The 24,911-nt window shown below is 37.0% G+C and overlaps 5 protein-coding genes across 6 annotated transcripts; all 5 read right to left on the reverse strand.

Moving 5' to 3' along the window:
• LOC120007913 (protein indeterminate-domain 12-like) lies at positions 1 to 3,405 on the reverse strand. Its single transcript, XM_038858398.1, has 3 exons — positions 3,008 to 3,405; positions 2,303 to 2,699; positions 1 to 805 (listed from the first exon to the last, which is right to left on the reverse strand). Exons 1-3 carry the CDS (start codon positions 3,222 to 3,224, stop codon positions 175 to 177), a joined length of 1,245 nt encoding a protein of 414 aa, XP_038714326.1. The 5' UTR covers positions 3,225 to 3,405; the 3' UTR covers positions 1 to 174.
• Positions 3,406 to 7,562: 4,157 nt separating this feature from the next.
• On the reverse strand, positions 7,563 to 12,725 carry LOC120007128 (ETO1-like protein 1). 2 transcript variants are annotated; one of them, XM_038857315.1, is made up of 7 exons: positions 12,582 to 12,725; positions 12,262 to 12,482; positions 11,673 to 12,111; positions 9,853 to 11,565; positions 9,011 to 9,302; positions 8,440 to 8,749; positions 7,563 to 7,964 (listed from the first exon to the last, which is right to left on the reverse strand). In XM_038857315.1, the coding sequence occupies exons 3-7, from the start codon at positions 11,801 to 11,803 to the stop codon at positions 7,744 to 7,746; spliced, it is 2,667 nt and encodes an 888-aa protein (XP_038713243.1). In that variant the 5' UTR covers positions 11,804 to 12,111; positions 12,262 to 12,482; positions 12,582 to 12,725; the 3' UTR covers positions 7,563 to 7,743. The 2 variants fall into 2 exon arrangements, with proteins under 2 accessions (XP_038713243.1, XP_038713242.1); XM_038857314.1 differs by having other exon boundaries at positions 11,673 to 12,482.
• A 6,435-nt stretch (positions 12,726 to 19,160) lies between these two features.
• LOC120007192 (chlorophyllase-1) lies at positions 19,161 to 20,763 on the reverse strand. The gene is made up of 2 exons (XM_038857389.1): positions 20,454 to 20,763; positions 19,161 to 20,002 (listed from the first exon to the last, which is right to left on the reverse strand). Exons 1-2 carry the CDS (start codon positions 20,706 to 20,708, stop codon positions 19,289 to 19,291), a joined length of 969 nt encoding a protein of 322 aa, XP_038713317.1. The 5' UTR covers positions 20,709 to 20,763; the 3' UTR covers positions 19,161 to 19,288.
• A 784-nt stretch (positions 20,764 to 21,547) lies between these two features.
• LOC120008060 (rust resistance kinase Lr10-like) lies at positions 21,548 to 22,726 on the reverse strand. Its single transcript, XM_038858568.1, has one exon. The coding sequence runs from the start codon at positions 22,681 to 22,683 to the stop codon at positions 21,679 to 21,681; it is 1,005 nt and encodes a 334-aa protein (XP_038714496.1). The 5' UTR covers positions 22,684 to 22,726; the 3' UTR covers positions 21,548 to 21,678.
• Positions 22,727 to 22,735: 9 nt separating this feature from the next.
• Positions 22,736 to 23,977, reverse strand: LOC120008061. The gene is made up of 3 exons (XM_038858569.1): positions 23,204 to 23,977; positions 23,084 to 23,122; positions 22,736 to 22,980 (listed from the first exon to the last, which is right to left on the reverse strand). Exons 1-3 carry the CDS (start codon positions 23,457 to 23,459, stop codon positions 22,889 to 22,891), a joined length of 387 nt encoding a protein of 128 aa, XP_038714497.1. The 5' UTR covers positions 23,460 to 23,977; the 3' UTR covers positions 22,736 to 22,888.
• Between the last annotated feature and the right edge of the window lie 934 nt (positions 23,978 to 24,911).

The raw sequence follows: 24,911 nt of genomic DNA on the forward strand, positions 1-24,911 counted from the left end.
ATTTCGAATTAAGGAAAAAAAAAAAAAAAAAAAAACCTCACTCCGAAAGCAAGAAAATTTAAGGCGGCACCATTAGTCCTCATGGGGGTACTTTCGTCATTCTGAAGAGTAGGATGTAGGAAATTACTAACTCACCCTTATAGCTCTCAAATTTTATTTTCTTTCAAGGAATTTTCAACCGTCACCCCACGTTCTCTCATACGAGTGCATCTCTGCATCACCCGCGTAATTTAGCATCTCCCTCACGTTCACGCTAACGTTAACATGATCAGTCCCTCCATTGTTGCCACCGTCACGACTCAGTCCAAGGAAGTCCCTTGTAAGCCCATCACTCCTCGTCTCCCACGCCGAGTTGAAACCCAAGTAACTCACCGAGTCAACGACCTGGCTTACTGGTCCCAACCGAGTCATCATGTGACCAACTGACTGTTGTTGGCCAATGTTGGTACTTGTTGACCCAACGGTGGCAGCCTTTTGTAGCAGTGCAGTGGCTGACAGGTGGTGGTGCACTGCGGCATCGCCTGAGAACAATGGTGAGGAAGAGAGGAGGGAGGTTTGAAAATGGTGAGTCTGAGGCTTGATCATGTGAGGAGGAGGGGTGCTAGGGTTTTGGGGTAGGTCCCATGGGAAAGGGAAGAGTAGTGGAGGTGGGTAGGTTTGTGAGTGAAGATTGTGAAGGATAGGTTGTTGATCAGGAGGAGGATGATTTGGGTTTGTGGAGAAGACAAGTTGGGTTGCAGAGAGTCTTGCACTTTCTTCTGCCAATGCATCACAGAATGCTCTGTGAGTGATGAAGCTGTCCTTCCTGCATTGTTCATGACATGCAAATAATAATTAAGTTCAATAAACAATAATTAGTTGGATGATCACTAATGTAAAATGGGGTCTGAAATGATGAGAAAGAAGCTAATTACTATTCAAAAAAAGAGCCATTGGTTTAGTCGTTTAGGAGGTGTGCCATATCACACGATATTTTCTCTACCATTATATGTGAATTGTAAACTTTAGGAATTGTAGAGCCTCGAAGTTACAAGTTCAAATGGTAAATTATCAATTGAAATACCGCAAATTTGATCTCATTGTTAACAAAATTTGTGGATTAATAAAGGCAACATGAGAAGATTAGTGAATTAATCTTTTACTTTCTTAATTTGAAAAAAGGTGATGAAAGATTGTTGAAGCTAATGAACGTGTGAAGTATATATACATGGAGTTAGTATATAAAGCATGATTTGAAGGAGCAAATGTGGCTCATTTTTAGTTGATCTTTTGATGCAGTGATTTTAAAAGAAAGAAAGATGCACACACCATTGAAATGGAGGCTTAAATGGCAAAAAAGCTTATAAAGCACAAAGGAGAATTATCTTTTGCGGGGTCAAAAATAAAGTAGAGAGAGAGAGAGAGAGAGAGAGAGATTTATGACAATTCATTGATGTTCATGCATACAAATTAAACTTGGGGCATGCACATATGTACAAAACAAAAGACTGAAAGAGAGGGTCAGGTAGAAAATATCAAGAAAATTGGAGAGAAATATGATATATAGTGACGAATGAAAATGAAAGCGAATCAGAATATCAGATATTTTTGCAGTTTTTATCATGATTATAAGGTCAGACCTTCAGGACTCTGCAAGTAATTTTTCACATGTTTTCATCAACAAAATAGATAACAATAATAACACCGTTGTCACGGGTTTTTCATACCTTAAAACCCAATATGCAATTAAAACTTACATATACATACATACACACACACACACATATATATATACAAACTCACACATGCATTTATTTATACAAACACATACACAAGGAAAGTTAATTGCAAATTAATTAAATAAGCCCTCTAAAGAAGACCGCGTTTTATGAGCTTTAATTGTATGCCAATCAGGGAGAAAAAAACAGTATTTCTAGCTCTCTCTGTTGAATCACGGATTATAATTAGTACTGTGGATTGTGCTCTTCTGAACAATTTTTTTTGTTTCTACATATAAGCATAATTTGGCAGGTTTGAATAATTGAATTCAGACACAATATTCCATGCAAAGCATTTTAGCAGTTACTATATTTATGTAAGAACAACCACAAAACAAAAACCTTAGACTGAAACAAACAAACAAACATAGACAAAGACAAACATTTATATATATCTCAAAACACACATCAAACTTCCATCACTTTAAGACTCCAAATTGATGTATATTTATCTATCAAACACACCTGAAGAACAACCAATGAAGAGATAATCAAATTTGACTGAATGAGTTAAATAAAGAGAACTGAATGTAATGATCAATTACCTGGAGAAGAGGGTTCCACAGTCACATCTGTACTCTCTAGTGCCACAAGTCTTAGTATGAGCTTTCCAATCAGATTGAACAGCATAGATCTTTGAACACTTCTCACATTTCCACTTCTTCTCACCATGTTTTCTGCAGAAGTGTTTCTTGATACCTGTAAGATCACCAAGAGCCCTTGAAGGGTGGTGGTGTACACATGAGGGTTCAGGACAAACATAGGCTCTTTTCCTTATGTCCTTGCTGTTTCTTTGCTTGAGCTTCCATGGTAGGTTATGGCCTCTTCTGTGAAGTTGAAGGTTTTGATCTCTTTGAAACCCTTTGTTGCAGATCTCGCATACAAACCTGTTTGTAGCCATTAAGGTCTTTGGAGACAGTGCAATCACTTCCGCATCTGGGTCTTTGTGAAATCAAAAAAAGATTTGAACTTGTCATGATTTTACAAAAACCCTTAAAGAAAAATTGAATTTGACCTAAAATTGAAGATTTTTTTATGGTAACCAAGAATTCCCGAGTCCAAACTCGGGCTGCCAATTCAGGAAAGACCGAGTTGAAACCCGTGCGGGAAATAACGTCGAAACTGTTGGATGTGGGAGTTGAATTTGCAACCTCCCGTATTTGCAAGAAGTTATCACACTCAACTTTATCATCCCTACCAAAGCTTCCTTATTCCTAAAATTGAAGAGATTGATAAAATTAATTAGTTACCAGGGTTTCCAGGTAGGCTTCTCTTCTTCTTGATCTTGAGCGGTTGTGATTGTTGTTGTTGTTGATGTTGATCATGTTGAGGAGAAATTGTTGAGAGGAGTAATGGATTATTCAAGACTCCAAAGTCTTGATGAACTAGTCTAGTAGTGCCAGGAGAAACACTAGCTTCCTCTGACAAGGAAGCTGTAGAATTGGACAAAGTCATAGAGGGATACATATTTGAGACTGTAAAGAGAGAAGATGAAGAAGAAGAAAACTCCAAGGGAGAAGAAAACACACTATTAATCTTCAACTTTGAAGAAGCTAATGAGAAAACAACAAGAGAGGCCAGCCAAGAAATAGAGAATCCCAGCTTTGGACACAACTATGTGAGGAACAGGTGGCAGTAGTGACTGACAAATAGACACAGAAAGGCATCATTCATTTTTTTGGTGGTATAAAAGCAAAATCTCGTGAAGAGATGATGATGATGGTGGTGTACATATATATATATATATATATATTCTATCTCTCCATTATATATGTCACTATCGAAGCTTAAGCCATGGATTGCTTGTCTGAGCAACTCTAAAACCCAGTTCAGATATTTCTCTTTCAAGCCATGAACAGACAATAAGATGGACTTCACCACTTATTTATTATGTGTGTATATGAGAGAAAGTATTGAAGGGTTATTATCAATAGCTGTGTGTGGAGTACTGCGAATGCTAAGTACACATAAGAGGTTATGATTAGGGCAAAACATAAAAGGTTATGATTAGGGCAAAAATGTTAAAGATCCCTTTTTTTTTTTAAATCCTAGTTATCCCAAATACTGAGATAGACGCATATGATCCATGTGAAATCATGGGCCCCACATGATCCATATGAAATCATGTGCGTCCATCTCAACATTTGGAATAGCTCAAACAAAAAATGTTGGGATCCGTAAGATTGATGTAGGGTGGCAGCCAAGTACATGAAGGGGTGGCAAATTGGAGGAAATTAAATATTTTTTTATCAAAAAAAATCAGAAAAAGGCTAGCAAACCAAAAAAAAGAAAAGGTAAGAATTCTGCAAAAGAGAGAGAATCCAAATTCCAAACCCACTTGATTCAATTCAATAATTTTTTATTTTTTATGTTGAATTTTCTTTTTCAATAATTATTTTCTTTTAGAATTGTTGCGTTGTCATTTTCTGTCTTTTCCTTTAGTTCTCCTGTTATAAAATACCCAAACCCTAAAAGGAATTTGATTTGAATGGAATGATAATATTAAAAGGAGGGAGTGATAACCAAATTATGTTTCTGATTAGAAGAATGAAAGGCTTAAAAAAGACCTTGGTGTGGGGGTGGTAAAGGCAAAGTTATGTAGGTTGAGATAGATATCCCTTCTCATCATCAACCTTTTCTTAATGAGTAATGACCCACAAGAAACATGATTGCTCTATTGATTGACTCCCATCAATAAAGCATACAAGTTTTAATATTTAGTCAATATAATCAATGACCTTTAAGTTTAACCCTTTCAAATCCAAGGTTGACTTGATGTAACTATTTCTAATTGTCGTTGTCATTGTCAAGTCCTTGAATAGGATCTTAATGGCAACCTTTTATTTACATGATCAAGAATTTAGCTATATGGATGTGAAAAATTTGGATCCAAAACTCCATGCATATAATGACAATGAGCTGGATTAGGCCTAGATCTTGATTTTAACTTTTAGAGAAGGAGAAGGGTGAATAACCACATAGGGATAGGCTCGTTGGGTAGTGATGTCTCTGTGGCCAAACGCTAAGCATGCAAGAGGTCTGCAATTCGATTCCAATCAGGATCAATCCTCTGTGGTCACGCGTTGGACCGAAGACCCAACTCAACTTCTCTATAGGTAGTGCATGAGTATTGTTCTGTTCGAATTTAGATGCAACTTGATTGTCCAAAGGATAAATTTGATGATGTCGTTCTTGTTAAAAAAAAAAAAAGAGGGGAGAAAATCAAATGAAGGAAATCAAAGTTTAAGATTGCGATTATTTAATTTCTTCCTTGTCTGTTTCTCCTTCTATTATTGGCATTATTCTCCTTACATCTTAGTGCATGTTGAAAGTGCTCAGGCAAACCCCACCAAGCTGAGGGAATTTGGAAGGTCTCTTCTCTTCTCCTGCTTTTTGTCCTTTTTTTTATTTTTTACTTTTACTTATTCCAAACCCAAATCTAAAGACATGGAGATATAGCATGAAATGACCTTATTATCCTCTTTGTTTATTCCTACTGATTCTCTGAATATCTCCTTGAACCACTTTTTCTATAATGACTTCAACTTTCTTTAGTAAAAACTTAGGGGATTCCCTTCTTTTGTGAAGGCAAGCGTGTTCTAGACACATATACCAGCTCTTCCAAACCTAACAAGTGATAAGGCATTAAGGCAGAAACAATGCACAAAAGCCACAAGCAATAGATATATAGGACAACATATATATATATACACACACCATTAAGAAGAAAAAAAGAAAGGGTCATCTCTCTCTAGTGTTGTTCTTATGCAAATCTTATGGAATCCTATGTGGGTTCTTTTGATCTATAAATAAACACCCTTTGAATCAAATGGGCTTTTTGAGTGAGATTCATGTGCCTTTTCTTTTGGGATAAGATGAGATTTATGTTCGTTGATTCAACCTTCAAGGCCAAAAAGTTGGAGAGATCCAACATACATCTACTCCATTAAACAGTAACTATTTTTTGTGTGATAATCTAGTTGGTGAGTCATTCTAAAACCAAATCGTATGGATTCGGGAGATCCAAAGTTCGATTCTCATTGAGAGAAATATTGTTGTGGGCACAAACTGAGCTTTAACCCAACTTATTCGGTAATCAAGAGGAAAACTTTTGTACTCATGAGTCTAATAACCCGAGTTTAAACTCATATTGGATGTTCAAAAGGTAAACTTGTAAGATGTTGTTCTTGGTAAAAAAAAAGAAGAAGTGTATGTATATAGAATATCAGTTTCATATCAAGAAAATATACATACAAATAACAAAGTATTAGATACTGCATGGACAGTCGTTCATGAATTGAAACAAGCAATTATGGGGTCAATTACCATTTTAAAACTATGAGGAGTTGCTCGGATGAAGAAATGATGACCATCTCAGATGTCACTTGTTCTTTAATATTTCCAAGATTAGATTGCTCTTCTATGTTTGTGCATTGTGGGACGCACCCTGGCTCACGGGTCTTCCTATTACCAGATTCTTTTTGGGGTTTTCTTACCACCTTCACAAGCTACAATTAATGGCATAATTGCACCCTTTTTTTAAACCGATAACAACTTAACAGGTGTATCCTTTAGACAACACACGAAGTTCAAACTCAGACATGACTAGGCACGCCGCAAATCCACTCAACATAGTGTTAAATAATGGCTTATATTAGAAGTTTTATCTAGTACTTTAAAGCTCTAAAGAAAGGGGAAGTTGTGCTAGAGGGGAGCGTAGTACCGGATTACTAATATGAGTTAGTTATTTTTGTATGGAGGATAAAGTTGTATTTTCGAATACCTAAGTAGCTGGTATATAAGGGTTAAAAACCCTAACCGAATGTACCAAGGAATTTCTTATATTGAAAACAAACACAAACCCAGAGGATATAGGCACATTGCCGAACCTCGTAACTCTTGTGTTCTCCTTCTCTCTTTCTCTTTTCAATTGCTTCTCTTTATTGTTCTATAATCTGTAATTGTTTGTGAGGGAACCCCTTTTTGCAACACATAGTTGGGTCGAGACCCAACACAAATCACTTGAAAATAGTGACGCCAACTTAGAATCTAACTCTCGACCTAGAATGATATTCTTTACGCTCTAAGACCGAAGAGATAACCAGTTAAACTATCCCGAAGTGGTCCACATAATTGCACCCAATACACTTATTTAGCTTTTGTAAGACTTTGATTTCTATTATATTTACTTTTTGTCTCTTGCTGTCATGATATGGTGAAAGGGTTGGCCCCCAAGCGAAAACTTGGCCTAATTAGGCATTCAAGTTTCAACTGGACTCAGCACATTGACAACTCAATGTTGCAAATGTTTAAAGCTGACACCAATCCCCATTTTCATGTACCTTACCGTAAAACATAAGTGAGAAATAAAACTTAATTGGGCTTTGGTTTGGCCTGATCTTGTCCGGCCTATACTGCTTAATTGATAAGGTGAAAAGAGATATGGGCCTGAATTTGGGGCCCATCAATGGTACCAATTATAGGACAAAAGTGGGGGCCCATCAGTGGCCCATCATACATGATTCAGAAGTCCCATATGAAGATTGAATAGCAGCAAGCAAAGGTATACAAAACGAAACCCCTTTCCCAGTTAGTTGCTGGTATGCCAGCACTTTAGGACCACTTCCCTTGATAAAATACCTGTGACTTACCCTGATCATGTGTAAAAACGTCTAAGAGTGCAGTACACGGGCATGGGGTTTACATACACACAACACTACATACATAAATGTATAGGTACAGTTTTAAGCCATAATAATGTATGTATGGCTTGATAACTCCTGAACCTGTTACCTAAACCACAAATCATTTTAACAAACATGTATAGATAGTTTGAGGTTGAACTTGGAATTATCAAAATTGTGAAACAATAAATTACAAAAACTAAAGAAAAAAGAAGGATTACCATACAAGTGGATGATACACTACTATTAAGGGTTTCTTTCTTTTTCCCCTTTCAATTTCATTTAATTCTGTTCTCAAGATTTTAGGGTTCATGGCTGTTTACACGGCTATGAAGTTCCAACATTTCTTGATGGTTTGGATCAACAGAAAGAGCAGCTCTACAGTCCCTCAAGGCGCCCATGACATCGCCAATGTGCTCATGGAAAGCTGCTCGCAAGTGTAGGAGATGGAGGTCTGCTTTAAATGCAACTGCCCTTGATAGTTCTGCGATGGCTTCCTTCTCCTTGTGACTGTCCATCAACACTGAAAACAACAAAAGAATGTAATACAGTGAGCTTACTGGATTTGAAGGGACTAGGGAGAAGCGATCCTTGTTAAGAAAAAGCATGAGCATATTTACATTTTCAAATACCTTGCAAGTCAATGACTCAAAATTTGCGATAGGGTCGCTTCCTAAATCACTTTACGTAAGGGCATGAGGATCCCAATTCCATGTAGAGAGAGGGAGGGGAATTTTAAAAAGACTACGGAAATTTGTTTTAAAAAATGATGCACAAGCCACATTGACATATGACATGGAGCAACATGGAAAATGGGAGTTCAAAAAGTTATTTATCAAGTATAACAGCGTCATCATCATCATCAACCGCTATGTTATCATTGTCATCTAGAGTATACTTTTATATTTATCATCAAGCACCAATGTGTAAAAGTTCAATAACCTGGACTGTATTAATGGCAAATAAATAGAATCGGTGAAAGGAATAGATAATCTGACCTGCAGCCCGATATCTATAAGGATATACACGTAGTGGATCTAATCGAGTGACCATCTCCAAATCTGCCTTTGTGAGTTCACGATCACAGTACTCAGACCTCTTCTCATAAGCTGATGCATTATTTCGTGCCTTTTCAATCAGTTTGGTCATCTCCTCGTATGCAGCAGCCTTATCATTCCTCAGGAAATGAACCCGGGCAAGGCCTTGGTGTGCCCGTGTGTGCCTAATATTAAGGGCGCTAATGTAGCAATTTGCAGCCAAGTCCAGCTTTCCACAATCAACATAGACACTTCCAAGATTGTTAAGTGCCTGGTACAGAAATTCAACTCAAACAATTAGGATAGTTGATGCTGTTTAATTTTTTTCCTTTTTATTATTAGCAATGCAAGAAACATCATTGGACAAACAGAATTTGGGGGAAGCATAGTCCTCACAGATTTATTCATCAAGATCATTTGGCCTCCATTACACCATGAATTGGAAAAACAGAGGAAAAAAAGATTCACCCAGGGGAGCGAAATGAATCACAATTGACTTTCATTTCTTACAGAAGAAATTTTGCAGTCATACCTGACCTTTGCGCAGTCTGTCAGAGGGGCACTTCAAAGCATCTTCAAGCAGTGAAATAACAGTTGAAGAACAAGATGGATCCTGGCTAGAGTCAGCCAGTGCGTAGGCTTTAAGAAAGAAAGCCTCAAAGGATCTAGTAATTTTGATAGATTCCTCCGCTTTCTGGAGCCCTTCTTCGCAATGACCCGTATCATACAGGATCCATCCCTCATAAACCAAACGCTCATGTTCACTAGATGCATGTTGACGTGCTAATTGTAAACTTCGCATTGCTGCCTCAGGACAGTTCAACCTGTTTAAGAAAGCTGTGAGTATTCCACACCATTGAGTTATATGTGTATATATAAGGAAGGGTATAAGGTTCCAGAGTCGAGGTTATGGAGAGCTTTAAATTTAAAATGGGTGTTTGAATGTTGGTAAACAACTCTCGTGCACAATGCTCCCGTGGTGGGCGGGATTGGTAACAGGCAGGATGTACATAGACCTTACACCCATATAATACGTGGAGAGGCTGTTTCCAGGAATTGAACCTGTAACCTCCAGGTTGAGTCTCTACAACTCAACCACGGGGCCATATAGTAGCCCTGTATTGTTTATTTGTTTAACAGGTGCAAGCAGAAAAATATATTGATGGAAATATTATGTTTGAGATATTACTAAGTAGAATTTGAAACTGATTTTGATAAGGCACACGTAATGAATTGTATGTGATAAAATTGAGTTGCATTTGTTTCACTAAAGAAATAGTGGAATTATGCTGATCTAATAAAAGGGCAAAGTTAACTTTTAAATCCACGACAACGTAACACGACATTAAAGGAATTTCAAATTCCAGAACATACCTAAGAAGAAGTAAAGACTGTCGGAAGTAGAGAACTCCTTTTGCCGCATCAGACTCAAGCATCTGATAGATCACAGAGAGCGAACCAATGTCATCGACCGAAGACCATCGGTCATACAATTGCATCCAACAATCTGCCGTTGTCCATTTCTCAACATGCTCACGCACAAGAGTACGAAGTTGGGATGCCGCCACACGCCCCTCAAACATCCTATAGTTCGGTGAGAGAGTTAGAATTGCCTGAACATCACAAAGGGCTGCTTGGTAGTCTTCAAGATACAGATAGAAACAAAACCGTAGCTCCAAGCATTCTAATGCAAGTTTAAACCCAAGAACCCGGTTGATTTCTGCCAGAGCAGCTTGAACATTTTGGTTTCTCATTAGAGAAGCAGCACGATACATGTAGGGGTAAGTAAGAGTGGGGTCTAACTCAGTAGCTTTCCCGAGGTCTTCCCATTTTTTGTCACCTTCGCAATATAAGGACCTCTCTTGGAACATCCACCCTAGAGGGTTCACGGTTGAACTAACAGAGCTGAGCTTCTCATAAGCCCAAAGTTTTTGACCCTTAATGTAATCTAGTCTAGCCAAGCCTGCAACAGAATATGTATGTCCTGCATTTAGAGCAGCCTTAAACAATCTTTCTGCTTCATCGTATTCTTTCCTCAACAGCCTTACACATCCCAATTGATGAAAAGCTAGCAGCCTCTGCTGGTTAGTTTCAGCTGACTCCACCAACCGTTCCAAGAGATGGGCTGTTTTATCAGACTGGGGATCAAGGTTCATGGCTACTTCACTTAATAAACAATAAAGTAAAAATGATGCCAATCCAACCATTACTGATCTTTGTAGTCGATTAGCACGGCTAAATATCTCCACCACTCGATCATCATTCAAACAATCAGGCAGTTCATGCAAGAAAACTTGCAAACATGATGCAGCAAGGACAGGAGCATTCTCTTCAATAGAATATTCCATGATTTCAACAGCATCTTCTCTAGAGGAAACTAAAGAAGCGAGTTTCCTATCACATGCATCCTTTAGCCTCTCACAACAAAACTTATTTGCAAATACCAATATTTCCAACAAAAGAGTTGGTTGGACATCACTCAAGCTGCCAGTCATGCTGAACTCGCTAATTGCTTTTAAGCCTGAAGGAGAAATGTTGTTCTCAGACAAATCTATATCATCACAAAGTGATTCTGAGAAAGACCCATACAGCATGGCATGAAAAGGGGCTGAAAGGCAAGCAATTTTCCGCCTATTGCAAACCACTCTCTCATTCCCAATTTTAAAAAGCACATTTCTTGACATTGAACTCTCCTCCATCAAAGCATTTTCATTTTTACCCTTACTTATATCAACATAAAGTAGGGAAGTAATATCTACCGGACCAAACTCTTGGGCACATTTCCCCGGAGTAGCCAGCAAGTCAGCAATGCGCTCTTCACCTTGCTTCTCATACTTTAACCATGCCCCAAATATAAGCTTCTCATGTACAGTGCTAGCCTTATGCCAAGCTGACCGAAGGCTTCTTCGCATCAGTTTAACTTCCCCAAGACCCTTGAACACTTGAAATTGCAATAAATAAAGATTTGACCTCTCCTGTGGAGGACAACACTCAAGTTCTTCATGAATTTGAGCTAAAACTTCAATGTAATTTATAGGCTTAAAGAATGGTTGCACAGGTGGATCAGGGACCTTGATAAGTGATTCTCTGCAACAATAATAAAAGAAAACAAAGAAATGTTTCAACAAATCTCAATTCCATTAAGGATAAAACAAACTTAGCTATTGAAACCAAACAAAAGGGAAAAAACTTACATGGATGAAGAAGAAGAGGAATGTGGTGATGGTTTGCAAAGCTTCCCTCTTTCAACTTGGAGCCAGGACTGTGGATTAAAAGCACTGAGTTGTGATTCTTTACAGGACTCAGAAGGAAATAATGTTCTCATGGGGCATAAGAGATTAAACAATTCCCAGATCTCCACAAGAGCCAGATGCCGGTCTGTCCTCTCTCTTTACAACTCAAAATATAACAAAAATTTGGTAACAGAAACTAAAAACACAAAAATTGATGGGATCCTATGATCTAAATTACTAGCCCTAGCTGAAAGATCTTGAAAGTTCTAACCCATATAACAACAAAACAAAACCCTATAACTTATCGAGTGGAACAATTTTGTTGGGGATCGTTTCCACTCAACTGAAAAATGGAGCCTTTTGCGCAATCAAAGACAATCCAAACTATACCAGTTCTTCCCTACATTACAGAAATGAAGAATCAGATGTCTTCAAACCTAATTTACAGGAAGTACCATAAAAGCAATAAAAGCGAAAAATACCAAACACCCACCAACTTTTTTCGTAAGATCCCTACCAAAAGGGCAACTAAACCAACATTCACACTCACCCAATTGAGAGAGAGGGAGAGAGCGGCAGAACCATTTCAGCTGTGGCTTTGAATCCGAATAGAGGCTAAATCACAGATTACGAGCAGAGGCATGAGATCAGAGTGAGAGAATCCAAGGTGAAAATTTTCAGAACTCCACTTTTCTTTGCTTTTTTTGTCATCTTTTGTCTGGTAAAAGGGAAAGGTTCTTCCTTTTCTTTCTAGCTTTCCCTTCCGTTGGTCTGTTGAAGACCAGAAAGAGAGATTTCATTTCACTGTTTTCTGGAAGTCCAAAATCTGAACAAATCAAAACAAATGGAAATGGAGATTGAAGCATTTACCTCGTTTACAGCTATAGTTGTTGGTGTTGGTGTTGGTGTTGGTGGTGCTGTCCTAGTTTGCATCAATAATTGTCTTTAGATAAAAATGGGTCCTTTTGTATTTATTGGTAGATTTAATTATGCTAAGTGAAAATTAAGTAGATTGAAAGAAACTCTTGTGTGTGCTACTCGTACCTAAAACAAAGCTCCCTAAACACTACAACATCCATGGATTAACTGGGCCCCACTTCATGGGTACCTCTATTATGAATTGACTTAATGTGAATAGTTTGATTTACAATGCTTCCCCATCATTGCACCAATGGAAGGGAAAAGAGGATGAAATGAAACATTGCAAATGGAGTTTTGTGCAGGGTTGTTCAAAATATCGTGTCAAATCGAATTGATCGATCAATTGATTATTATCAAATATATGTTAGTGAGGATCAACTGAAAAACTGACAAAATCGACAATAACCAATCAATTAAATTTATATCAAAACCCTTAGTTTTGAATAATTGAAGGGTCATATAAAATCAAGGGTATTTTTTTAGGTAATATCTTAAGTGGATGTGTGGCAACATAAAAGAGTATATCATTTGAAGCTTCAATTTGAAACTTAGAGCATCCACATCAGATTACCTAAACATGAGTCTGTCTGTAAAATTTAGAGATTTTGTCAAAATAGAGCTCTGCATCAGATTACCTAGAGGTTCCCTATTTTACAGAATATGAACAGTAGTTCCCTACATCTAGAGAACCACTATTCACTTCTCTAAACATAAAATAATATTTTTTACTACTTTATTTTCTCCTCTCTCCTCTCTCCTCATTTTTTCCCTCCTCTCTCTCCTCACTCCTTTCTCTCTCTCTCTTCTTTCTCTCTCATCTCTTTCTCTCTCCTCACCTCACATTTTGACTCCTTTCTCTCTCCTCACTTTTTCTCTCTCTCTTATTTCTCTCTCCTCACTCTCTCCTCTCTCTCTCCTCACTCATTTCTTTCTCTCTCCTCTTTCTCTCCTCACTTTTTCTCTCTCTTCTTTCTCTCTCCTCAATTTTTTTTTTCTAATTTTTATTAACATTAATTTATTATTTTAATTAATATATTGTTTTAAATGTAATTAATTTATTATTTTAAATAGAAGTAGTTTATATGAATAGAATAAATAAAGGAAAGAGAAATAAATATTATTTTAATGCAATAGAGAATATGATAGGTAATCTGATGCAGTGTTGATTGGATAGAGAATCTGTAAAATAGGGGAAAGTGACATTTTGTCTGTATTTTAGGGAATCTGTTAAGAGAAACTGATGCAGATGCTCTTATGAATCATTAGCGGTTATACTATAATGTTAGCGGTATCATTGTGTCAAACAGACATTAATATCTACAAACCCCTAAGTGACTGCATTCTATGTGGTGTAGTTTAACTAGTTTGGAATTTTGATTATAAATTAAGTAAGAGACCCATATATACATCATTGGAAGATGAAAATGAACCTAAACAAGTCAATGAAGGGTAGTGCCTAAATGTGTATCTTCTATAACCATAGGCATACAATATATATAATCCACATTCATCCATACATTTTGAAACTTGGCTAGAGTCACAAGAGATAATATTAGTTATGAACGTAAATTTTAAGTGAAGATTGGAAAAATCAGAAAAAAAAATAAAAAAAAATTGAAGTGGGTGGTGTTTTGAATTTTGAATCCAACAAGAAGACTTTTCTACTTTGCAATGATGTGAGCGTCAACATTGGAGAGCTCCTCTTATATGTGTTTTTAATAAAGACTATTAAAATAATAAACAACACATGCCCAATTGCCAAGTTCCCGACAATTTCGCCTATAAATCCGCTTAAAATATGTTCACGAAATTACACAAATGCCCTCACCGAATTTCGAATGCCGGGTCGGTAAAACTCCATTGTTTCGGGACTAGCGCGGTTCACTAGTTAATCCTAGCTCCTGCTCAAAGAGCAAGCTCAATTTGATAGATAGGCTTGATTCAAATATAATCCAAAACGGAAACGGATCTAAGGTATGAATTGCGTCGAAAGGAAAGGAAAGGTAGGCACAAATTATAGAACTTGTCAGTAATTGGCTGGCTCATGAGGTCGAGCCGAAATAGAGATGACTTTAAGGTTGAGGCGATGAGACATGAGAAGTAGGATGTGACAGATACGTACTGTCTTTGAGACAGTAGACCATACACGTGCATGTCGTGATAAATATGTAGAAGTTGTTCAATAGCTGAATAAGTGGGCTGATCCATACATGCATGATATAAAGCAATGGGCTTGTTAGTCGTTAATGTAATCAATGGGCTTTAATCATATCTTGTTGATTGGGTGAAGACGGTTTTTGGCCCGCACACTTATCAAGACATCTTAAGATTGATAGAATTATATTTTGGTTTTTATGTGAATTCAAGTTTTTGGTTGGGTTAGATATATATGTGTTCAAGGTTTGATTCCAACCACAAGTGTAATTCTCTGTGGTATTTCAAAAAAAAAATCATACTAAAAGTAATCTACAAATCCTTATCACTATAAAATAGTTAACGATGGGAGATGAAGTGAATCCACATGTATAAATTCTAATTTAATTTGAGTATATTGTTGCAAATTTTTAAATTTTTTAATAGATATGGACAAATATTTGGTTAAAATGTCTACTTCTGAATCATCACCTACTTGTAGAGACGGTCCTTTTAAGAAAGCTCGAAAAGAAGTTAATGAGTGAGAAAGTAACCCGGGCCTTGGACAAAAAATCTCAAGCTTATCATCCAACTATCGAGATAAAGTTTGTCGGGTACATTGACATTTAGTGTTCTTTTGTTTTTCACGTTGATTTTGATATATTTAATGGGAAATTGGGCAATTTATCATTGAATAGCCCGTAAAATATTTCAAGAACGCTGCCTAGAATCCTGTCAACCTTTAGGCACCTCCTACTTCTCTATATATCTTTCAAATATGTGCAAGGTGTGTGAATGAGAAACCTCCCTTCTTATAGGGGAAGAGGAGGTCTTGGAGCAACAAGGGAGTTTGGTGGTCCTATGTGTTGAAGATAAGAATTGATATCTTGTCACGTAGGGCTATGATATATGTCAGTCTCTACACTATTAACTGTCGTCTCTATTGGTCGTAATGCTATTATAGTGGGTTAAGGCAGAAACAAGTTTCTCATAAAAAAACATTTATCATGTGTTTTATTTTCCTCGCAAATAATGCACATGTATGAGCCAAAATTAATTCGCACTAGCCTCAAGCAATGCACAACATAGACCAATGGCCTAGTAGACGCCCAACATACCCATTACCTAGAAGATGCCAACATGCCCACGACCTAGGCAAGAAGACTACACAGCCTCACGACCTCAAAATGCCCAACAAACCCATGGCTGGGTAGATGACCCAACGGGCCCATGGCCCATTCCGACTCAGCTTTTACATCTCATATGCATATCACATGGACCAAACACCTATAACTATTGAGGTCCCGCCACTTTGGAGGGATCCCGTTTTCGGAGGTATTAATGGTCTCCCAATTTCTATAAAATTACGTTTCCTCTCATTAAAAGGTTTCAATCATGACCGTCGGACTTTCACGACCGACATCACACCGATGTCAAACTTTCATTCAACAATCTACTCTATGATGTTCACAGGTTGTTGCCTTGTTGGTGCCTCTGATGACAAGACTTTGATTATAGAATTAATCCCGTGTCTACACAAATCTAATAGAAACATGGAGGACCCATGATCATGTATTCATTTGTTTTTTTTAATCATTACAAACAAGAAAGTTACAATAGGAACTTAAATCATGTATTTGGTCATTATACTTGAAAGGACTTAAATGGTGATTGGCCTCACACCATTAATGATGGTCCAGCAGGATATTTTGTTCCATTGTTGATTGGCCTCACAGCATTAAATAAAAATAAAATACATGTGACAATTACGTAATCGTCTTGTGTTCGTGAACCTACGATGTTTCAATCTTTGTCCTCATTAGGCAAATGATAATGCTTGAGACCTCAAAAACCGATCCCCAAAAGACCCTCATTTAATGTGAAGGATTGAATGTAAAGTGGACCCTACATGTGTGTTTTTAATCAATGATTGTTTTAATGTCACATAGATTTGACGGACTTTTGAGGATCAATTTTTGAGAGTCTCTAACATTGTCTTTAGGCAAAATATTTGTCTTTGTCATTCATTCATTATTGTCGTCATGTTGTGAAAAATAATGAACAAAAACTAAACCCTTCGTAAAATGTTTGGTTACATTTAGGAACATGGTCTGTTAATTTGGACTTTGGTATTTTTTTTTCCTATGTATTTTCTGTTTCATTTCTGAAAAACATAAGAGAATCTCGAACACATATTTAGTTGTCCATTTCAAAAAAGTACGGAAAAAAGAAAGTCACTTCAAAATTGAAAATGAAAAAATATTTTCCGAAAAAATATAAAAAAAACGAAAATAGGAAAAAAAAAATAATCAGAAAACAAATCAAATGGACCTTAAGTGGTTAAGAAAAGTATTTTATATAATATCAGTTATGAGTGGCTCAGAACTTTGACAACATGAACATCACGTGAAGATCAACATGTGATTTTCATTATTCGGGCTGGGTCTTGGGTCATCGGTTTGGCGTCAAATTTGACCCGATTTTTATAAAAAAAAGAGTTAATTATACATAACAACACTGAAAGATATGAGTTACATTTTAGACACTCAAAGAACTGTCATCATTCAATGTTTCAAGATGAGAGTATTAAAGGACTCAGACAGATTTCACACAGTTTAGGTCAAGATTCTTGCTGATGTGACATTAAGTCGACAATTATTGATAGCTAAATTAGTAGGTTGCTAAATTATTCACACGTGGAGAGAGGCTAATGGGGTTGCGGACTTTTTGGCCAAGAGTGGTGGCGACAGAAGCGAAATGATGACAGCATGGTTTGCATAACATGGTTCCTTTGGGCTAAGTTTTGAAGGGGGCTTGCACGGGTCTGCATGTTGCCTATTTAGAGTATGAGTCGTAGTGGAAGATCTATGTCTGTATTAGTGACGTTCACTACTGTTGTTTGTCTTGGGGATTCCTTGGCCTTTTCTTGCTTAGGCTTGCATAAAGCCTTCTTTATTAATATATCTGATTTATCAAAAAAAAAAAAAAGGTTGCTAAATTATTTCTTGTTTGCTTTGATATAGAAGAAATAGTATTTCCACCCCTAAATTGGTTATTCCACCCCCAATGATTGATTTTAATTTTTATTATTATTTTATACATTATTTGATTTGGTTTTTCGAATTGTGTGTGATTTAACATTTTATTCTCATTTCAAAAATTAATTTTTCCACCCCAATTGGTTTTTTTTCACCCCAATCAATTAACTAAAACAAATTTATTACATCACATCTATGCAGATTATTGAATACATTTAATATATGATGTATACATAGTGACCCATTCATTTGTATGATCATACTTGTATCTAAACCATTGAATCATAATAGAATATATAGGGTAATCATCTATCAATGTTAATTGAATGAAGTGATTATCATTCACAAATAAATTTTATTGTGATAGTAGTATACGTTCATGAATGAACGAAGTCTTCTGACGAAGTCTTCAGTTTTTATTCCATTGTTGATTGGCCTCACACCATTAAATAAATAAAATGCATGTGACATTTAAGTAGTCGTCTTGTGTTCGTGAACCTACGATGTTTCAATTTTTGTCCAATTTTTGTCCCCATTAGACAAAATATTTTTCTTTGTTATTCATTCATTATTGTCGTCATGTTGTGAACAATAATGAACAAAAACTAAACCCTTCATAATATGTTTGATTACATTTAGGAACATGGTCTGTTAATTTGGACTTTGGTATGGGGCTCGGCATCGGGCCGGGCCGACTCGAAAATATGAGGCCCGGGTCGGAGCCTTACTTTGAGAATCAACTTTCGGGTCGGGTTTGGCTCTCAAAATGAGGCTCAGGCCTTTGGACCTGGCCTCAGGTCAGGCCGGGTCCGAATTTTTGACTATATAATATATATATTATTTGAGGAAAATGTATTATATATGTGCATATGTGTAATATATACGTCATTCTCTGTGGTATTTCAAAAAAAAAATTCATACTAAAAGTAATCTACAAATCCTTATTACTATAAAATAGTTGATGATGGGAGATGAAGTGAACCCACATGTATAAATTCTAATTTAATTTGAGTATATTGTTGCAAATTTTTAAATTTTTTAATTGATATGGACAAATATTTGGTTAAAATGTCTAATTCTGAATCATCACCTACTTGTAGAGACGGTCCTTTTAAGAAAGCTTGAAAAGAAGTTAATGAGTGAGAAAGTGACCTGGGCCTTGGACAAAAAATCTCAAGCTTATCATCCAACTATCGAGATAAAGTTCGTCGGGTATATTGGCATTCAGTGGTTCTTTTGTTTTTCACATTAATTTTGATATATTTAATGGGAAATTGGGCAATTTATCATTAAATAGCCCATAAAATTTTTCAAGAATGTTGCCCACAATCCTGTCAACCTTTAGGTTCCTCATCTAAATTCTTAGCTCCGCCCTGAATATACATATTTAAGATTGGAGAAAATGGCCACTCTGTTCACATAATATTTTACTACTGAAATATTGATCATGAGCAACAAATTAACTTGGGCAAGAATTGTTCATGCTTATTCAGTGTACTGGCTATCTTGAAGCTTCACAGGAGCAACCTGAGGGTCTTCAGCAATGGTTTTGAGATCCACAAAATCTCCATTAAAACCAGCCTTCAAAGAAGCCACAACAATCCCTCCAACAAATCTTCTCATTGGGTCTCTTTGGGCCTTACCTTTCTTGCACATACACTCACAAACATTCCCATAAAGTCCCAGATCATCATCCAACATGTCCATATGACCATAATCAGTAGCCACATAACGTCCACAGGGAGCCTTGCATTCTCTATAGAACTCCGTATGATTAACACCCTCTGGAGCACATGCAGGCATTGGAATCATGCACTCACTAACTGACTCGCCGCCTAACCCTGTCCCGATCACGGTCACCGGGATCGATAAGTCGAAGGATTGAGGCTTGTAGGTGAGGATATGAGGGCAGGTGCGGCAACATATGGATTTGGACGAACCAGCGACTGGGTCTATTCCTATTAGGGCTTGGAATTTAAGGTTAGTGTCGGCATCACCAAGTGCAACTGCGAAGGCTGTCTTGCCTCCTCTGCTGTGTCCGGCAAGACCAATTTGGGTCGTGTCGCAGGTAACGTTTTCGGGGAGTACTGATTGGAGGCCTTCAGGTGAAGGTTTAGGTAGCCAATTGATGACTTTCCCGGCGTCCTGGACTTCTAAGCATGCACACATTAGCACCACCACGTCCCAAGGTTGGTACAGCTGAAAATAAAAATTTAATTTTATTAAACCACCGTTCAAAGAATAAAACCATATATAATATTTCTAACACCCGGTTTGAGTGGGCAGGGCCACAAGTCTTAGCAATGTTAAGCTTAGTGTGCTGGGTGTTACCAAGTGGCGAAGGAGCTCAGTGTTTTAAATCTCACATTATCCAATGAAAGAAGTGAAGTGAATAATATAGTATGTCATATCTCATAAGCTAGTGAATGTATTCTTTGGGCCAAAGGGCCTAAGAGAACATATTCGTGCGGGCCAACAACTATCTTTCGAGTGAGCATTGGATAAACACTGGAAAATTTCACAAATGCGGGTAAGAATTGAACCTACAACCTCCATAGAGTTCTTCTAACAGTTAAATCTAACGGGTACACGTTATACTTACAAGTTAAAACAATTACACTAATGAGAGAAAATGGAGATGAGTATATACCTGGGGAGCAACAACTATGTATCCATGGGAAGCTATAAGTTGGAGAACTTGTCTGTAGTAGGTGTTTATGAGGACGGTTCCATGATAAAACTGAAGAATTGGGTATTTTCCAGGTTCAGTGGGTGTAACAATGAACAAGGGTTTTGGAGGTTTAGAAGAGCTTGATGTCTCAACAGAGAATTCCTGAACACTATGAGGACCGGGAGCAAAAATTGAGAGTTCATTGAGACGAGGCATGGCTTCCAACACTGCCATCTCTCTTAATCACCACCCACTTCTCTATATATCTTTCAAATATGTGCAAGGTGAGAATGAGAAACCTCCCTTCTTATAGGAAAAAAAGAGGTCTTTGATCAACAATGGAGTTTGGTGGTCCTATGTGTTGAAGATAAGAATTGCTATCTTGTCACATAGGGCTCTGATATATGTCAGTCTCTACACTATTAAGTATTAACTGTTGTCTCTATTGGTCGTAATGCTATTATAGTGGGTTAAGGCAGAAGCAATTTTTTCATTAAAAAAACATTAATCGTGATCCAGCGGGATATTTTGTTCCATTGTTGATTGGCCTCACACCATTAAATAGAATACATGTGACCAATTGAATAGTCGTCCTGTGTTCGTGGTCCTATGATGTTTCAATTTTTGTCCCCGTTAGGCAAAATATTTGTCGTTCTTATTCATCCATTATTGTTGTCATATTGTGAGCTAGGTTTGATGTTAGGTACAAAACAAACCCTTCATAACATGTTTGGTTACAATCAGGAACATGGTATGTTTGGTCTTTGGACTTTGGTATACTTTTTTTTTTCCCCTATGTATTTTCTGTTTCATTTTTCGAAAAACAGAAAATAATCCCGAACACATGTTTATTTGTCCATTTAAAAAAAATACGGGAAAGAGAAAAACTCTTAAAAACTAAAGAATGAAAAGAAAAATGTTTACTGAAAAATTAGAAAACACGAAAAATAAAAAAATATAGAAAACAAATCAAATAGACCTTTAAAAGATTAAGAATAGTATTTACCTCACACTTTCATGGAATATCAATTATGAGTGCTCAGAACATTGACAACATGAACGTCACGTGAAGATCAACATGTGATTTTCATTATTCGGGTCAGGTTCTTGGCTCAATCTTACAAATACTTAGTATTATATTTACTCAATCTGCATTTGTAACCAGTGTGATAGATTCTGTGATGTCAACTGATGTCAAGGATGATCATGTCTGGTTTGTAGCACCTTCAACATTCTCCGTGGGTACTTGTTCTATATTAAAAGTAGGCTCAGGAGGCAATTCTAAATTTTTTGCATGTCCTTCAAGCATTTGGATTACCTTTCTCATTGAGGGACGATCGCAAGACCTTATTTGAATACACCATAATCCTACTATAGTCATCTTCTTAATCATATTCTCCTCCTCCCCCTCTATGGCATCCTCAACTTCTATAGTCTTTGCTTGGACCATTTCATGATAAACCCACAAAGGAAAGTAGGTCTGACTTGAACTATTATCCATTGCAGCGTCGAGCTTCTTTCTTTTTCTTGACATTTCCATTAATAGCATCCCAAAACTATACACATCAGCTTTGTGTGAAACACCTCTAATTCTTTTGTAGATCAACTCTGGGGCTATGTATCCGATTGTTCCTCTCACCGCAGTGATAGACATAATACTATCATCTGTTGAGTATAATTTAGCCAGGCCAAAATCTGATATCTTTGGAACAAAATTTTCATCGAGAAGGATGTTGTGAGGCTTGATATCAAAGTGTAGGATCTGCATCTCACAACCTCGATGCAGATATTCAATCCCTCGTGCAACTCCAAGAGAAATTTCGTCCATTTTCTTCCAACTTAAGGAGATAAATTCCTCTCGAGACAAAATATACTTGTCAAGAGAGCCTTTGGGCATGAAATCATATACAAGAACACGTTTTGTTCTGTCAGAGCAGAAACCAACGAGACTTACAACATTGACATGGTGAATCCTCCCAATGGTTGCAACTTCATTTATAAAGTCTTGTCCATTCGCTTTTGCTTTGTCCAGCATCTTGATCGCTACCAATCTGCCACTACTAAGTTTTCCTTTGAAGACAGAGCCATATCCTCCTTCCCCCAATTTGTCCTGAATACGTTCGCTCATCTTCCTAATTTGTGAGTACGAGTACCTTATAGGCATAAAATTATTTTTATTTTGGAGGAATTCTATAGGAGTATCATCCATTGATAAACGCTTTCTGCGCCACTTATAAACCCCAAGCGCAGAAAGACATAGAAACCCAAATAATGTTCTTGGTACAAGAACCAGTACTGCATTGGAAAACCATCTATGGCAGTTAATGACAAATATAGCATGACTAAGAAATGTCGGTGCTTCTTGTGGGGTGAAAGGGAGAGTAGCATATTAAAATTGCATGAAATTACTTCATTTAAGTTATAACTGTACATGCTAAAAGAAACTTGAAGAATAAGAACTTACCGAGCACCTTGTGCTCTAGCAACAGGCGGTTGTCGTATATGGCTGTCAGCACGATGAAGAGGAAATACAACAAAAATCAATAAACTAAGCAGATATATATTCTGCTCAAAAAATTGATTGAAATGGAAATTGGTAGGATTCTTACCTTCCGTAACCCTATCGTAGAAATAATATTTGAACATGCCTGTAAAAATCAATCATATTTATACATATGTAAGTATAACTGAGTAGTTGATTTCATTCAGTAGAGAATTTAGTTACTCACATCGTAAGTCACACTTAGGTGGGGTGAATGTTGTGTTGCAGTAGAAATCCTCGCAGCATTGGATAATGGTGTTGTTCTCTAGACGACAAAAACCGCGTCTACCTCTACAAGCAGCACATGAAATTGTAGACCAAGAAAGCTCCATACCATAAGCAAGCTTCTTATGGATGTCCATGTAAGATAAGTTGTAGTTGCGAGAAAAGTTTGTTTGTGCGATGAAATCAATGGCACACGAGACTTTCAACTCTGTATACATAAAATCATCACCGACCAGTACATAATGATATGATCTTCTGTTGTTGATTGATTTGGTTTGGATTGGATTATGCAGGGAGAATTAGCATCCACATAAGTGCTAGAATTCACTGGACTCTCACAGCTTACATAATATAGATCGTAGACTGTAGTGGGAAAATCATACAGCGAATACAAGCATTCACCATATCCCCTACGTCTTCGTAAAAGGCTGATAAAGAATTAATAGGTCTAGAGGAGCAATTACCATCCTGGACGCCAATATCAGCAATCCGGATTGTGCTGTTGTTGTAGTCGATTGCCTTCACCAAGTATCTTTGAGAATCGAAGCTGAGTATAGTTTGATTGTTTTCGCAAGAGAGTTGGTAGTTGGAGTCACCACAGTTTGGTGAGTCTCCTTTGAGTCGAAATGGGTATGAAATGTTGAGGATATTGCCACATGAAGAAACTTGTGTACAGTTGTAAGGTATGCGTTGAACATCTTTGAATTCACCCTCAGAGTAGAAGCCAGAGGATACATGAAAGTGGTTTGCAAGAAAGGCAAAGAAGGTTGCAAGGACAAGCTTATCTTGAGACATTGAAATGTTACTAATATTGATGTAATTTTCCCTTGTTTGTGTATAGTCATCTAATTTGATCTTTTTAAATGGCTACCTTGTTGGATTATTTCAAACCCCAATGTCTTCTTGTTGTTAAGTTTGGCACCAGTTGATTAGCATGAATGTAGGAAAGTAACTACCAAAAGGTAATTTTCCTTGAATGGTTAGGAAAATAACTACCAAAAGGTAGTTTTCCCTTGAATGGTTATAACTGGTCATGAAGAGATATTAGTTGTGGATGTTGGAAAACAATCAGGAATGATAGTGCATAGAATATTGAAATTTAAAGAATTTATTAAAACAAACTAAATACAATAAATATACAATTACAATACTGACTTGAATTGAGATTGAGGATAGCGCAATGCTATGTCCTATAGCAGAAATTCGCCCCTACTCTTGTGCTTGTAGTTCAACGAGCGTCTGCCACCAGGATTCAACAATCTGTAGCCAAGAATCGTGCACTTGATTCTTGGTCCTGGCGAATATACTGGGTGCTTTTTCTCTCAAATCAAAAGGTTTGTGATGAAGGTTTGAATGTCAGAAACTCTGATATTTTAAAACCATGTTATTTCTGGTATTTATAGAATAAGACAGAAGCAGTTTACAAGCAGTTTTTGTAGAGAAGTTGTGTTGATCAGACACAACTCATTCTTAGACAAACACAACTGTTAAAATAAACTGTAATTGGATAAAAATAAAAAAAATATATATAGCCCAAGCCCATCTATGAATGTTTATCCAATTTAGTAAGTGTGTTAAGTCCACACTTATAAACTACTCTTTCTTTCTATACTTGTCCAATGTGAGACTTTCTTATTGCTATACAAAATCCAACAGTGGATACAACTCTT

This window comes from Tripterygium wilfordii, chromosome 10, assembly GCF_013401445.1.
Source record: "Tripterygium wilfordii isolate XIE 37 chromosome 10, ASM1340144v1, whole genome shotgun sequence".
Taxonomy (NCBI): domain Eukaryota; kingdom Viridiplantae; phylum Streptophyta; class Magnoliopsida; order Celastrales; family Celastraceae; genus Tripterygium; species Tripterygium wilfordii.